The sequence below is a fragment of the Dipodomys spectabilis genome, unplaced genomic scaffold, assembly GCF_019054845.1.
Source record: "Dipodomys spectabilis isolate Male_0828 unplaced genomic scaffold, ASM1905484v1 ptg000175l, whole genome shotgun sequence".
NCBI lineage: Eukaryota > Metazoa > Chordata > Mammalia > Rodentia > Heteromyidae > Dipodomys > Dipodomys spectabilis.
This window is the reverse complement of record NW_024870852.1, coordinates 3918367-3935031: the sequence shown is the minus strand read 5'-3', so window position 1 is coordinate 3935031 and position 16665 is coordinate 3918367. Positions and strand designations below refer to the sequence as shown.

At 36.9% G+C, this 16665-nt stretch overlaps 1 protein-coding gene across 2 annotated transcripts in view; it reads left to right on the top strand.

The window, feature by feature from the left end:
- The window catches only part of Plcb1 (phospholipase C beta 1), a 631005-nt gene that overhangs the window by 213819 nt on the left and 400521 nt on the right, over positions 1 to 16665 (top strand). For both annotated transcript variants that reach the window (XM_042694512.1, XM_042694513.1), the window contains exon 3: positions 5728 to 5796. In XM_042694512.1, the coding sequence (XP_042550446.1) occupies positions 5728 to 5796 (69 nt within the window). The remainder of the gene's footprint in view (positions 1 to 5727; positions 5797 to 16665) is intronic.

Genomic DNA, 16665 nt, shown 5'->3' with positions numbered 1-16665 from the left:
GAACTTGAAGCACATTATTATATTGGGTGACTAATGGAATTTGGTAACAATGCACAGAAATTGGTATTCTGCAAGGAGTTACATTTTAAATTATGTTCTTTACAGAGTTTGCTGTGGATTTCATGGCTCATCTACCTCACAGTAGGTTAGTGGATGATGAATTGAAATCTTCCTCCTGAATAGTAAACATAAGAAACTATCCCATCTTCCCTTAGTTTGCAGGTCTTTTCTTACTGTGCATTAAAAAGAAAAAGAAAATACCATCTCTAAAGTTTTAAGTGTGACTATTGTTAATTCTCTTTGTATCCATACTTATAAAGAGAAAAGGTATGATGCTTTCCTACATGCATTGGAAGTCATAGGCGTATGTCTTCAATCTTTAAAAATGCCATTTAGGATCTCAAATAAGGGTACAGTTGCAGTATTCCTTTTTTAAAATTTTAGTGTAGAGGTGATGTACAAAGGGGTTACAGTTACATAACCATGGAGCAAGTACATTTCCATTTGAACATTATCAACCTTGTCCTTCTTCTTTCCCAGTTATTCCCCTTTCAACATCTTCCCCCAACAGACTGTACAGCTCATTTCCACCATAGTGTCTACTGAGTATCACTGCTGAATTGGTTCACCCTTTATTCCACATCGTTTCTGTGCTTCTCCTTCCCCTCCCCAAATCAGATAAAGTTATATACAAGACAAAGAGTACAGAAATACAAAAAAAGAAGGGAATAAACCAAAGGACAAAAGAAAGAAAAAAAGAACCTCAAACAGTACAATAGTAAGCCTCTTGTTTCCACTTCCTGAGTACAGAATGCTTTGTTTTTCCAGGTAGGTCATTGCCTTTGGACTCTTTAGTCTTCGTCCCATTGGTGGATGGTCATAACTCCCACTCCCATGTTTCTAAAGACCTTTCTAATACAATGAAATATAATGCAAAGGCTGAGTAGTAGAACACTTTCAGTCAACATAAAATTACTTCAATGCTTGCTTGAATTTCTCAACACTTAAAGCTATTTACTTAGGTAAGGTAAAATTTAACACTATGGAATGTTTAGAAATAGAGATTGATGTCTTTTTAAAAGATAAATCTAAATTAAGCCTAGACACATTTTTACATTCAGTGGATATGATATTCTTTTGATAGTTTACTATAGAAAGAAGTGTGGTAGACTTTGAAATTTGGTATTGATATTCCTCCAGCACTGTTCTTTATGCTAAGGATAGTTTTTGCTATTCGGGGTCTTTTATTGTTCCATACAAATTTTTGGATTGCTTCTTCTATTTCATTGAAGAATGAGTTTGGAATATTGATAGGTATTGCATTGAATTTGTAGATAGCCTTTGGCAGTATTGCCATTTTCATGATGTTAATCCTCCCGATCCAGGAGCATGGGAGGCTTTTCCACTTCCTAAATTCTGCCTTAATTTCCTTTTTTAGGCTTTTAAAGTTTTCACCGTAGAGGTCCTTCACTTCTTTAGTTAACTCCTAGGTATTCTTTTGTGTGGGGGGCTATTACAAAAGGAGTTACTTTCCTGATTTCAGCCATGCTTTTCCCATTGTTGGCATACAGAAGAGCTGTTGATTTTTGAGGGTTAATTTTATACCCTGCTACTTTGCCAAAATTTCGGGTCAGCTCGAATAATTTATAAGATGATATTAAGTGAAATGAAGCCCCATATAGGGACACAACTTGTTTTTTTCTTTCGTGCTATTGTTTTTAATGTATCTAAATTATACTATGTGATTTTTTTTTGTTTCTCTTGTATGTTCATCCCCATGGTATAACCCCTGTTTTTACTGTATTTGATGTCGGTGTCCTGTGTCTTGTATATATATTTTTCTAATTTGGGGAGGGGAAGGGAAATAACAAAATGCTGCAACAAGGATATAGGTCGACCCATTGTAACAATGAGATGTACAAGACACCATGTAGAAAATGAACTTTCCAACTTGGGGGAGGGGATCTGGGAAGGTGGGGAGGGAAGGGATGGCAGGGGAAAAACAAAGGAGGAGGTAACAATGCTCAATAGGAAATGTACTCATTATCTTACTCATGTAACTGTAACTTCTCTGTACACTATTTTCACAATAAAAACATTTAAAAAAGAAAGAAGTGTGATAGATTTTTTAGGAACCATAACAGATACATAACTGTTGTATAGTTTTATCAGTCATGGTCATCAAGAGCTTTATAGCAACAATTGTGTGAGTGTTTGTATATGAGTAATTTGCAAAGCTTGGTCTGTTGGACTATCAGCATCAGAATTATCTACAAGTTAGTTAAAGAGGCAAATTTTAAGATCTACTCCCAGACTCTTTGAACAAGATATTCTAAAGTAAGATGTCCAATTAATGAAGAGGCATCATTTTGAAAGCCACATGCATGGGAGATACTATTATTTGCATTTAATAGATGATACAATGTTAATGAGTTCTGCAAGTCTGGAAAACAGTAACTCTTAGAAGAACTGAGAAAGGGACCATTTCAGTGCCTTATACTAATGAGAATAAGGATAAAACTGCTACTAACACAAGAAAATTAACCTACAAAGAGTTTTACTGACACAACTAACAATTTTTGTGGTCCTTTTCCTTCTTAGTGGAGGAGAGGAAAAGATGTAGTAAAACCCCAGAGAGCTGGTTCTTGCATGTTAATAGAAATGGGAGATGCTATTTTAATCATCATGTTTTAGCTGAATGAGTCCATGAACAGCTTTTCCAAGTGGGTTTTTCCCATGCCACATTAACCACATCCATGGTGCTCTATGCTGGATTTCCTACACACACAATTTTACACACCATGACAGAAGTTTTTAGTAGTATCAGTTTTTAGTGGTATCCTGTGGTATCAGAATGAATCCCCTGGGGAAGATGGCATTAACTATCCCTCCATGGCTTTGGGAATAAGTGTTTCCTCCAGAGTTGAAAGAAGAAAACAGTGCTCATTATCTGTAATGATGCCTGCTAAGATGTAGGTTCTCTGTGAACTCATTTCAGCTTTTGTGTGTATAATCAAACAAGTAATGTTTCAGTCTGTTGTTTGTTTGTTCAACTGCGAAAATATCCTGGGATAGAAAATGTTCATGTCAGACTAGGTAAAATGTATTGTGTACAGGCAAAATTTGTATTTGATGCATATGTAAAACATCATGCAACATATAGAGAAGTATATCAAACATGTATGTTAGTGTTTTATGAATAACTAAAAGAGGAAAGTTAGGTAAGGTCTGCTAAATCTGAAGTTGATTGTTGTGTATCACAGTCAACATAACTCTTGCAGTTTTTCTTACACAATTCCCGCCATTGCACATTTGTACTTGTTCTTTCTTCTCTCTATAACCACTTTTCCTTCTAAAACACACACACATACACACACATAATGTTGTAAGGCTGGCACATCCCTTTCACTATTGTGAGCTGGCAGAAAATATATGCCATGGCCTTCCGATGCCTATGTCAACAGACACTTTAAAGTAATTTCTCTGGTAGACAATAATTGGATCATTTGTGTGCTCCTCCAAGTGGAGAACTGACTCTTTCATTTTCTGGTTCAACCCAACTGGCCTTTACCTGACACAGAGCTGACATTTAATAAACAACGTTCAAGCAATTTCATTATTGACTTTTTTAGCTTGAATGAATTTCTCAAGACAGCATCTCCAAAATGCACCATTAGTTTGTGCCAAATTCTGATTCTTAATGAGTAGATGGAAATTCCAGCATTTTTAATCCTCTCTTTCCTTGCCTTACTATTCTTCCTCCATTTTACTTCTCTCTTCCTATTATATACCTTGATTTTTGTCTCCTGACTCTTACACCTCCTCTCAATTCTCATATTCTAGATTAATCTTCTTCAAGCTTGCTTTCCTTCTTCCTATATCCTCTCTTCTACACAATGGTTTGCTTGTTATTTCTGTGGAGATTAAAAAAAAGAAGTTTTGTGCTAGTCAAGTTCCTTATGTCTTACTTTTTATCTCTCCTCTCACTCCAAGCTAATTGATGCGTTTACTTAAGAATAGCATCAAATCTTAGACTGAAAGTATTGTTTCCTAACAATGTTGTTTCGGATGGCAGGATAATAATTGCATCACAACTCTGTCCTGAAATCTCTTTGGCAGGTTGCCATATATCACACCAAAGAATTTGAACTAATTTGTACAGGGCTATCCACAACATGAAATGGACTAAGAGGTCTTCTAAAATGGGAAAAAGGAAATGTGCAATGTTCCATTAAGGAATTGAGGTAGAGCCAGGTGTTTTATTGGATCTGCTGAGCAGGTTTGTAGTTCAGGGAGATCCCACTTTCTGTTTCATCCTTATTGTGCAGCAACATTGGAGAAATTGTCAGATGTTTCTCCAGATATTTGGAAACTGTGAGTGGCTATTTGCAAAACCTGCCTGGGACACTTGCAATCTTAGAGTCTATGACCAATCATACACACCTGTGTCCAGAGGGTCTGTTAATAGTTGAATGACAATGTATTGCATCCTCTAGGAGAAGGTGATTAAATTGCTGCATCCAACTGGCATACTCCCAGGAACTATAGGTTGATAATTGGATTTATCACCTTTAAGATATTTCTGCTCATTACTCCATAGCCTTTCTGGCCAGTGACAGCTCACTGTGTAATTTGGTGACACACATGGCTCAACTTTCATGGCTTCATGTCCTTGGGTCCACTTTCTGAGTTTCTAACCTTCTGATGTTGTCTTCCATGACTTTTCTTCATCCAAAGAAAATGTGGGATGCCCCAGTATGAGTTATGTCCCCCACTACTACTGTGGCTTCAAGGTTATTATGGTTTACTCATGTACCTCTTGATTCTTCTTCTTATCACTTTTTCCTATTAGTTGTCTCCCTCCAAGTGCTTAAAAGCTATGGATTTCTCAAGGTTTGGCCCCAAACCTCTTAGTGTATTCTTTTCTGAGTTATTTTTTTCATGTCGTATCCTCAAATTTAGATGAGCTCTTTTCCTTCACACATCTGTTCACCATGCTTAATAACTTCTCCATAAGCCTCTCCTTTAGCTATCCTCTGTCCATTGTCTACCTTTAGCAGTTAACAACATTTCTCATTGACATACTCTCCCATTGACATACATATAGGTACTATCACCCGCATGTACATTTGTTGGCAATCCAGAGAAGCAAATGTATTGTATATGTCTTGGGCCCCAGAGAAATGTGCATATTGTGGATATTCAATGATGATAATTAATAAATGTTCTCATGATCATGGTATGAAGTCTGTGTGTAAAAGGCTGGGCTAGGGGAGACAGATCCATCTTTACTTAGGCCAGATGAGCTAGGAGGGTAAATGAGCAGATGGAAACATCACCTTGACCCATTTACCTAATTATCTATCCTCTGACAAGCCTTCATATTCTCACCCACACTCAGTGATGGCAGGATGATTTTCAATGGGTGAACAAGAAAGACTAATTCCTCATGACTTAGCAATGGTATGGAGAATAACCCAGAGACTTAAATCGTGAATTTCATTCTTTCAGAATGTGTTAATAAATGGAACAGTTATTAGTGATCTTTTTTTGTTTTACCACAATTCTACTGAGAAGTGACAGAAAGAGGAAAAAATATCTCAACTACAGAGAAACTCTCAGGCAAGACTCAAGACAGTGTTCTTTTTTTTAAGGATGTCAATGGTGTAAAAATAAAGAAGAGGAATCTGTGTAGTTGCTTAACAGATTCTCATTTTTGCCTTCCAGGAGACGGAGCTGTTAGATCTTAGTCTCGTCAAAGATGCCAGGTGTGGGAAACATGCCAAAGCTCCCAAGGTAGGAAGCTGAACGTCGGGCCCATACCAGCTGCTGCCTTGATTATTTATCTGTGTCATGATATCAACTAATTGCCCCAATTAAAAGTTTCTCTGTTGTAGATGTTGTAAAACACAACAGCCAGTCTGCTCGAAATACTTCCACTTTTATTAAAGGATGGAACTAATGAGAGAGCATATGGACAGTGAGACCTAAATGCTTGCCCATTGCCCTGTGATTTTGTTTTTATTTGAAGAAAAGTAGCTATGTACAAGTTATAAATTAAGCATGCCTAACTAGAAATTATGGAATCACAAATACTCCAAATTCTGAAGCATTTTAGACTAGATTTAATACCACAAATGAAGAGTTCCACACATGACCTCTTGTGAAAATCACTGCCAAAATGCAGGTGTGCTAAATATGTGGTACAGAATTATTTTCAAGCTATGTTCATAAGATGAATATGAAACATGAATGTTTTTTCTAGACTTGGAAATATCTTATATGTTTATGCAATTATTTCAAAAGCTGAAAAAATCTGAAATATAAAACTCTTCTTGGCCCAATCATTTTAGATATGAGGTATCTAACTTGTACTGCTTAATTCTAAATAGTTAAGATGAGCTTGGAATTTCTTGGAAATTTATCCTTCATCCTCTTAAGCATGCATACATCATGAACTAACCTTTAGATATGATGAACGGAGATTTGATATAGGTCAAATGCTCTACAACTAAAGCAATTCATCTGGGAGCCAACAGATGCTAAAGTGTTAGGTCTGTAAATGTTATTAGTGAAGATCACCGCACTGTGGAATCAGTTGTGTGGGATGACATTTGTTCTGCTTTCAAAAACATCCTAAAGGAGATATTCAAAGGAATGCTTACAGTTTATTTTTTAACAAAGGATTGCATCAAGAAGAAATGCATGTTTAAATTTGTATTACAGATAATCAGTTAGGGTGCAGCAGAAGTAGAATGTGTTGAATTGCCATCTAAGTTGAATTATTTTATTGTGAATTAATTCATAATTTACATATTATAAATTAATTTATTGTATGGAAAATGTAGTACTCAAGTACTTTACTTTCAGCATAAACAGAATTAGCAAATAGTAGCCTTGTGATGGAGGAGTCAGTCCTTTCCATAGTTGATAGGAAAACTAGCAATTTTTCTTTTTAGTCTCTTCTTATAGAATTATATTTTATCCTCGGAAAGTCAAAACAGTTCTTTTGACATCCAAAAGATCTGGGAAAAAATCACTTGGAATGATTTATTGTTTAGAGATATAAAAAAGCAGCAGGTATGTTCTGGCAGCAATAGGTTCTAGAATACAGCAAACACAGATGCAGGGATTTGGCTGAAAATCTTAAAATGATCTATAATGAAATGTGAAAAATATAAATATTTACATAAAGAACTGTTTCCCAAGAAGGCTTCTGAAAATGTTTCAAGTGTAATTCTTCCATTATTTTCAATATCTTTTAGGAATAGGGGATCATCTGTTTTTACAGTTTGGTATTAAGAATTTCATAATCAATACTTCAGTGACTATTCAAAATTGTTTAGATTTTAGTGAAGGAAAGATGCTCTTATTTATTTATTTATTTTTGTTTTCCCAAAAACCTTCCAGCCATGTTTCACATAAGTCTGTTACTTCCAAGATAGCTTTGAAAGCATTGATAAGGTAGCTTTGAAACTTCTCTTTGAACATCTCTTTATTGGCTTCCCATGAAATTTCAGTATCAGTATTGACTAAAGACAGCTGTCCACCTCGAAACCTGCTGGGTCTTAAGCATTGGGAGTCAAAGTGAATTCTACTGCTGCATAAACAGTTCCTGGCTAGAATCTATCTCCTTACTGCAGTTCACAGTTAACTTACCACTTGAGCTGCATTGATGGATGTGGTTTAATAAATATCTATTGGATGTTCATAAATGAACACAAGTAGCACTTGTACTCTGCACAGCTGATAAACTACTATTAGATCTTAAAATACTTCTCTTGAGAACAAGTTTTTAACACTCAGAACACTCTGGCTTTGTTGTTTTTGTTCACAGAGAACCATTTGCTTTCTCGGTGGAGAATTTCTCCTCTTAGCTTTCTTGTTCCCCCCATTTCCTCTTCCTTACTTGTTTTTAAAAGCTTTGCTCTACTTTAATATATTAAAAGCTTGCATTTGTTTGATCTTACCTGTGTGGCCTTCCTAGACTTTTTTCTGTTAGATTCAGGGATGGTAATAATAAGTACTTGACCTGAATGCTGTCAGAAATCAATGAAATACTTCATTAGTGAACTTTTAGCATGGGAGTTCTCAAATTTAACTGCTCGTGAAATCACCTGGGAAACTTTTCTTAAAAAACTGCTATTACCTGTTTTCTATCTCCAGGATTTTTGTGCTTCATGAATCTAATTAATACAGCTAGAACACAAGCATCAAGATGCTGGAAGGAACTTCTCAGTGAAATCTGAGCACTGCTAGTTTAATTCAAGCTGATATTTAATGAGCAGTTGCTAAATATTTGCCACTCTTCTTGATATGATCAGATTCTTTGTGGTTCTGATAGAACCCAAGGTCTTGTACAGTTAGACAAACACTCTACCTCTGAGCTATACCCCAACTCCTTATTGGTTTATTTTTGCTTCTATTTTTAAAAATCAAATCAGATTTGTAGGAAATCAATTTTCTTTTCTGCCTCTCTTCCTTCCTTCCCTTCCTTCCTTCCCTCCTTCCTTCCTTCCTCTCTCCTACCCTCCTTCCTTCCTTCCCTCCTTCCTTCCTTCCTTCCTTCCTTCCTTCCCTCCCTATTTTTCTTTCTTTTATTTTTGTGCTGGTACTGAGGCTTGAACTGAGAGCCTGAGTGCTCTCCCTTAGTGTTTTCACTTAAGGATGGTGTTCTAGTGCTTGAATCACAGCTTCACTTCCACATTTATCATCTTCAATTGGAAAAGTTTATGATATCCAGTTGGATGGAGAGCCTGGTTTATGTGGAAACATAGGCAAGAAAGAAACTGATGGGAATGTCAGTGCAAAAATCATTGACAATGACAATCCCATCTCTAATGGGATAAATAAAAAATACAGTTTATTTTAATGTTTGCAATGTATTGGAATGAATTGTATTGGAATGGATTTATAAAACGATGGGTTCATGTAAAGTCTTGTTTGGCTGCTCAATTAATGCCACCACCATTCTTAAGATTTGCCTCTATTGTTCTATATTGGGCCCCTTTTCTGGCCTCAGATCTCCTTCGGTGATTGCCTTCTGCACATCACTTGGAAGCCATTGACTTAACCCCATGACAACTGTTCTTATAAGGTATTGACTGAGAAATAAGCTGTCCTCCAGTATTCCAGAATGATTACAGCAAGATATATTGTTTAAGAAATATGTGGACTACAAGAAAGTGTTTAGATAGGACACCACTAAGATTCTGGAATAATAGTATAAAATTTACAGCAGAAAATTAAAAGTGTAGAGAAATATTGGGTACTTTAGAGAACACCTGTAATCCCAGTACTTACAAAACTTGTGCTGGAAGACTGGGAGTCGGACTCATTGGATTCTATACAGCAAGATTCTATCTCAAAAGGCTGTAAACAAATAGAATAAAAGCATGAAGGTATCAGTGTAGACTGAGAAAAGTTTGGCAGCTCAGGATGAGCAGGCAGTGGAACAGAAGGACGGATTAAGTGCAAGACTTTTAAAGTGTCTAGACTACCACAAAGCAAAGAAAAGTATCTGTGGAGTAGATATTTATGAAAACAACCCAGGCGCCCTGCAAATGTTTTCCTGTGTATTCATATTATTATTTTTTGGTTCTCACAGCATCTCGTTACACACAAATTTAACATCTAGTTGAAAATGATCTGTTTCTGTGCCTGCTGTGATGTGAAATGACATTGGTAGGAAATGGAAAAAGCTTCCGTGTACTGCCCTCTTAATGAGACTAAATGTTGGCTCCCGACATAATACATGCAATGCCAGATCTGTCCTGGCTTTAGATTTTGTTGAGGCTACTAGTTATAAAATTGTTCATTTGGAAAACTTTGGGAGATATATTCTTTGATAAAATAAGTGTAAACTCCAGAAGAAAAGTATAACTTATCCTTCGAAATGTGAAATTTATTTCTTTTTCCTTGTTTGATCCCTCACTCCATCCTTTCCTGCATTTACGAAGGTGCTGAGAAAGACCTCTTGCTTCTGTTATATGCCCGTACTCCTGGGTAGTCTTTCAACATGCTCTTTGCTTTTACAAAGAGTGTTTGTCTCTATAGCTTTGGCTCTATTAGTAGCTCTTAACCCAACAGATCCATTTAATAGCTCATCAACATTAATAAAATGAAATACATTTGACTGGAATTAAAATTATCAGGGTTTTGTGTAGAGCAAATTGTTTTCTGACAAATTTCTGTATACATGAATTTATACTACAAAAAGTGTATTTATTACTAAATGCCATTGAAGAGAGATTTCAAAGATGATAGTTGAAATCAGGGGCTGGTGGCTCAGGCCTATAATCCTAGCTACTCAAGAGGTTGAGATCTGAGGATCACTATTCTAAGCCAGCCTGGGACAGAAAAGTCCCTGTGAGACTCTTATCTCCAATTATCCACTAAAACACTGGAAATTGCATTGTGGCTCAAGGGGAGCTTTAACCTTGAGCACGAAGAGGCTCAGCAACAGTGCCCAGGCCCTGAGTTCAAGCCCCACGCCTGACCAAAAAAAAGTAAAATAAAAATAAAAAAGATGCAACTTGAAGGTAATTTTCTTCCCCAGGATTCTAAGGGTGTACTGAGTCTTCAGATATATTCATACAGGAGATGAATTAGTAAAGTGGAAATCAAAGTTCATATGCCAGCTCTGCCATTAGCTTACTTCAAGAAACTGTGTCTTCTGCTCGGACCTCTATTTCCTCATCTGTGAGCTGGGGTATGCATTTACTTTGCTTTAGCTCTTAATTCCAAGTTGTAAATTTAGGAGTTAACCAAGCCAACACTCTTTCTCCTATGGATTCTAAGTCTGGTGTTGAACAAGTTGACCTAACTTAAAACATCTTAATGTGGTCATGGCAAATCAGATGCAGCATTCAAAAAAATCAGATTGCACTCTAATCAAGTAAGAAGTGATTCAAAGAAACAGTAAGAAAGGCTGAAGGTACACTTTGTATGCAGCTTCTTGAAAGCAATTCTCAGTTTCTTTGGGCTTCTCCAAGGAACAACATCATGATAAGTGATCATCTTCCAACTTCAGTGCACAAATATTACATGCAAACAGCAATATTTGTGAAAGGTATTTCTGTTTACTTTTAAATGGTTTTATAGATGTAAAGGAAACCATTTCACTTGCTACCTGTCCATCAGTTATTTCTATGGATAAATGCCAGTTTCTTTAACACTATATATCATGTTAATTTCAGCATGCCTATTTTATAAATATCTAGGTCAACAATTAGATTCTAGATAATATATAATACTACTAAAATTCCATAAGGCAGATTAGACAACTTAAAATTTTAAATTTGATTAGGTTTTCCTTACTAACTTTACACAGAAACTCATGACATTCTTACTTCATTATGAATTACTTTGACAAGTATACATTGAGTGACAATTTCTGTCACACACTCTTTCTATTCTCTGGGAAAGCTTTGATTTACATGGCACCAGTGGCTCATGTTTGCGATCCTAGCTACTCAAGAGACTGACACTGAGGATCTTGGTTCAAAGCCAGCCTGGGAAGGAATGACCCTAAGATTCTTAACTCCAATTAAGCAACAAAATGTTAAAAGGAGAGCTGTGGCTCACGTGATAGAGCTCCCAACTTGATAAAAATCTCAGAGACAGTGCCCAGGCCCTGAGTTCAAGGCCCAGTACTGGCACACATGTACATGTGTCCACACACACACAAACACACTCACACACACACACAAACACACACACACACACACCCCTAATTTGTTGTGTTTGCTGATAATGACTTCCACCCTTGTATGTTTCATGTAGTCATAGTGATATCTCTGAGTGGAATGTTGCACAGCACAGCATGACATGACTTGTAGCCCATACACAAACTCAAGAACATCATAGAATTGAAGAGACCAACAACAGGCCAGGCACTAGTGGCTCATACCTGTATTCCGAACTACTCAGGAGGCTGAGATCTGAGGATTGCAGTTCAAAGCCAGCCCAGGCAGGAAAGTCCATGAGACTCTTATCTCTAATTAGCCACCAGAAAACAGGAAGTGACACTGTGACTCAAGTGGTAGAGCGCCTGCTTTGAGCTGAAGAGCTCAGGGACAGTGCCCAGGCCCAGTGTTCTAGCACCATGACTGACCCCCCCACCCCACCCCAAAAAGAAGAGACCAACAATAGAGAGTTCTAACTGAAAGCAGAAAGATAGCATGGGAGACTATAGACCATGGGTGACACATGGACTTGCTATTATATAGAGAATAGTCGAACAAATTCTAGTAAGGTGTATTCCCAAGAAAAAGACATGAATTAAGTGAAGAAGAAAACTAGGTGAATGACCATAGGAAGAGCATTGCAGGAAGAAGGTACAGTAAGAGCAAAGTCCCTGAAATGGGAACATACAGGGCAGGCAGTTTTGCATAGCCATGTAGCTCCAGTGAAGTCCAGGCCTCATTTGACCATGCTAATCACTCAGACTTTTCCTAAGTCGTTAAAAAGAATGAAGTGAACCAGGCAAAGGTAGCTCAAGTCTGCAATCTTAGCTACTCAAGAGGCTGAGATCTGAGGATCACAGTTTGAAGCCAACTTGAGCAGAAAAGTCTATGTGACTCTTATTTCCAGTTATACCTCTAAAAAGCAGGAAGAAGAGCTGTGGCTCAAGTGGTGGGGTGATAGCTCTTAAGAAGACAAAATAAAAGCTCAGGGACACGCTTAAGATATGAGTTCAAGACCTAGCAACTGCACAGAAATAAAAAAGAAATGAAAAGGAGAATGAAAGGAAGAAGACAGTGAAAGTTCTGATCAGGGGAATAACAAGGTCTGAGCTCCTGAAAGTCTGGGTGGTAACTGGGTTGAGTAGATACTACAGGGGACAAAAAAAGAAGCAAAAGGGACAAAGAAGTTGGCTGTTGTACACATCCTGGGTAAGGGTCATAGTGACAATGACTGAAGTATAAATAAGGAGGTGGTAAAAATAAGTTCGACTCTGGAAATCACTCGTGGCTCACACTTCTCATCCTACCTACTCATGAAGATAAAATCTGAGTATGTTTGAAGCTAGTCTGGATAGAAAAGTCCCTGAGATTATCTCCAATTCAACAAACGCTGGAAGTAGAAGGGTAGCTCCAGTGGAGTAGACTAGAGGAAAAACTGCAGAGGGAGAGTGCCCTGGCCCTAAGTTCAAGCTCTAGTCCCAGTGTGTATGCATGTACACATGCTCATACACACACACACACACACACACACACACACACACACACACACACACACACAGAGCAGAGTATGTGTTAAAGATAAGACATAGGGCTTGTGATATGTTGGATGTGAAGAATGAGGAGAAAGAATGGATTAAAAAACAATTAGTGGTGTTTGGACTTGAGACATTTCAGAGTTGAGTTGTCATGTTCTGATATGGAAAAGAAGAAGAGAACTCGTTTGAATAGAAAAATCCACTATGGGTTGGGTTCATAATGTTTAAAATGCCTAGTAGGCAATAGATGGTGTAGAGATGACATCAAGTCTGGAGTTCAGGATCCTGGAGTTGCAGCTTTGTGTTTCAAAGTTTGAAGTTTGGCTGAGATCTCCTAAGAAATATAGGTTTCAATGAATGAGGTCCAAGGTCTGAGTCCTGGAGCTTCAAGCATATAGACTTTGAACTAGCAAAAGAGAATTCGCAAAAGAAAATAGGAATGGTATATACCTAATGAGTTGCAAGCTGAATGAAAACAGATACAGTACTCTAATATCCGTTGATGACATGTAGCATGTATTTAAAAAGCGAATGGTACAAATAGGCCTTTCAAATGTATACTAAGTGAAATAAGCCAGATATAGAAGAGCACATATATTATGAATCCATTCATATGTGAGGTACATATAATACTCAAACTCATAATATATAGTGGTAGATACCAGAAAGATGAAGAAGAGAGTAAGGACGGGGGGAGGGGGGGAGAGGAGGTTTGTGGTTTAAGAGGCATAGACTTTAATTTAAGAAGATGAAAAATGTCTTACCGATGAACAGTGGTGATGGTGGTATAACAGTGTGAATCCACTTAATGCCCCTGAACTTTACATTGAAAACTGTCAATATTATGCTGTTTATACTTTAGCACGATAAAAAGAGGAACAGCTAGGCAGGAAACAGAAGACAGAACAGCTTTTACCCTAGGCTCTGAAAACATTGTTTGAGAAGGAGGGAGTAAATGGTGTATTTGGGTCAAGTGGTAAATTTCCTTTGGGCCTTTATTTTATTCCCGAAACTTCTCTTTTAGATACTTTTCCAATTTTTCTGAAGATATCATTGGGCCCATATTTGCTTGGAGGATTTTTTTCCTGTATCATGAGAATTTCTAGCTAATACCCGAAACAAACTTTTCATAAATTGTGGATGCCAGTATATAAATCTCATAATGAGCTTTTATTTGGATATTATACAACAATGATTTGCATGAATCATCTGTGAGGCCTAGTATTGCCATGAGTGCTGTATTTATCATCCTCTTTTGCTGATTATAAGCTGTGTGAAACCAACACCATAAGCTGTGTGAAACCCACACCATAAAACTTGCTTTATGAATGAGGATTAAAAGAGAATACATTACACAACAAAATAGAAGTTGTTGTTGTTGTTTTTTCTTCCCTTTATCACCTGATTGTTAACATGACCAACCTTTGGCCCTTATTCCTGTCTTTAGATATTTCTTATATTACTTCCTATGTTGCAATACATTGTGAAAAAAAAGTTGTTAGTTTTTGTTATTCTGATTCCATAGATGTTTTTCCTTTATCTTTGATAAATGGGAAAAATGGGGCTAAAAATTCACAAAATTTTTGGTGTGTATATGTGTGCATGTATGTATAGCTCTGTGTATATGACTATGTATATATGTGAGTCTGTGATAGCTTTGACAACTATTCACATTTATTTTCAAATGTAAATTATATGGCATAGTTCCTATTTTAATGTTCATTAAATTCCATAGATGTCAGTGGTTTCCTTGGAAACAAAACCTTTATATAACTAGTAAGAGATCTGGTAGCAGAAATACCAGCATTGTAGGGGAGCAGGAAGGGGGATGTTGAGTAATGGCTTCCTTGGTAGATATTTGCGCTGAAATTATTCAGCCTTTCTGCCTACCCCTTACCTGTGGCCATTCAATAGTGAACAAGAAAGCTCCTTTAAACTACCATAAAGGTATAGAGTATGCTCTCTAATGGCCAAGTGCTTTATACAGTGTGTGTGTGTGTGTGTGTGTGTGTGTGTGTGTGTGTGTGTGTGTGTGTGTGTGTGTGTGTTTTAAGCTATCTCAAATATGCTGTCTTTTCTTGGCCATTCAATAGTGAACAAGAAAGCTCCTTTAAACTACCATAAAGGTATAGAGTATGCTCTCTAATGGCCAAGTGCTTTATACAGTGTGTGTGTGTGTGTGTGTGTGTGTGTGTGTTTTAAGCTATCTCAAATATGCTGTCTTTTCCTGGGGTATTAGTATCATTTCTCATGTTTAAAAAGAGGATGGTATTTCTCTTATCAACAGTTAAATTGAATAATACTTACATTGCCCAATAGATAAATGTGCATCAACTTACAAAATACCACGAACTGAAAACGTGTGTGGAGAGAATCATGATTCTGTGTTTTTCTAAAATTGCAAGTATCTTAGTAGATTCCTGCCTAAGAGTTCAATAGGCCCTTGAAAGGTTGTGGAGGTTAAGTGAGGAAGAGGCCTCAATTCTTCAAAGAGGTCATATTAGAAATCTAATGTGGCATCCAAGGACATTTTCTTTGTGACCCAGGTGGACCCATTGTTGAAAATCTGAGTTCACTAAACCTCAGGTCTTTTCAAGATGTTGTAGCTCATTTTTATCCTTGCTCCTATTAGTAATTTTGATTGAGATGCAATACCGTTCTACATACAGTGGTGCAGAGTTGCATTTTGGAAAACATTTCTGTTTTAATTCTTTCCTATGCAAAAAATACGCCACCTTGTGGATTTGTCCTAAACTAATTTTGTATTGGGATCTGTTCTCCAAGCTGGGACTTTCCATCTTGGTTTTAATGTAAAGGCAATGAGAAACACTTGGGGAGCTTTTAGAATCTTGTCCTGTCCACACGTTGATCAATTAAATTAAAATGCCTGCTGTGAGGCCCTGGCACCATGTTTCCTTTAATGCTCCCTTGAGGTTCTGGTGTTCAGCCAAGTTTGAAAATCCATTACTGCACGTAAAAAGAATACCAGCTTAAATAGATAGTTTCTCTTTTTACAGATAGGAATTCTATTCAAAAAGACAATTCAAATTTTGGCAATTTTTACTTGTCAAAGGAAATACTGTTTGTTCTAGCCTTCTTTACAGTTGAGCACTAAAGAAAAAGATGTCAAGACATGTGTCTCTCCTGGAGGTCCTAACAGAGCTATTCTGATAAGGAAGAGTTGTATTGGCTATAGCCTACTCCAGTGGGTTGATTTTACCTTAATTATCCCTTTAAAATTCTATTTTCCCCAAACAACTACATTTTAAGATAGGAGGGATAAGACTTCAACATATGTATTTTGAGAGGTTGTAATTTAGCCCATGAAATTTTTTTAAAAAGTTTGTGATTTACTTCTTTATAAGAAGCATTGTGAGATTATTTCACTGTTGATCTGATCATGGTAAGTGGATATTTTTCTTTATAAAAAATTAATACGAATG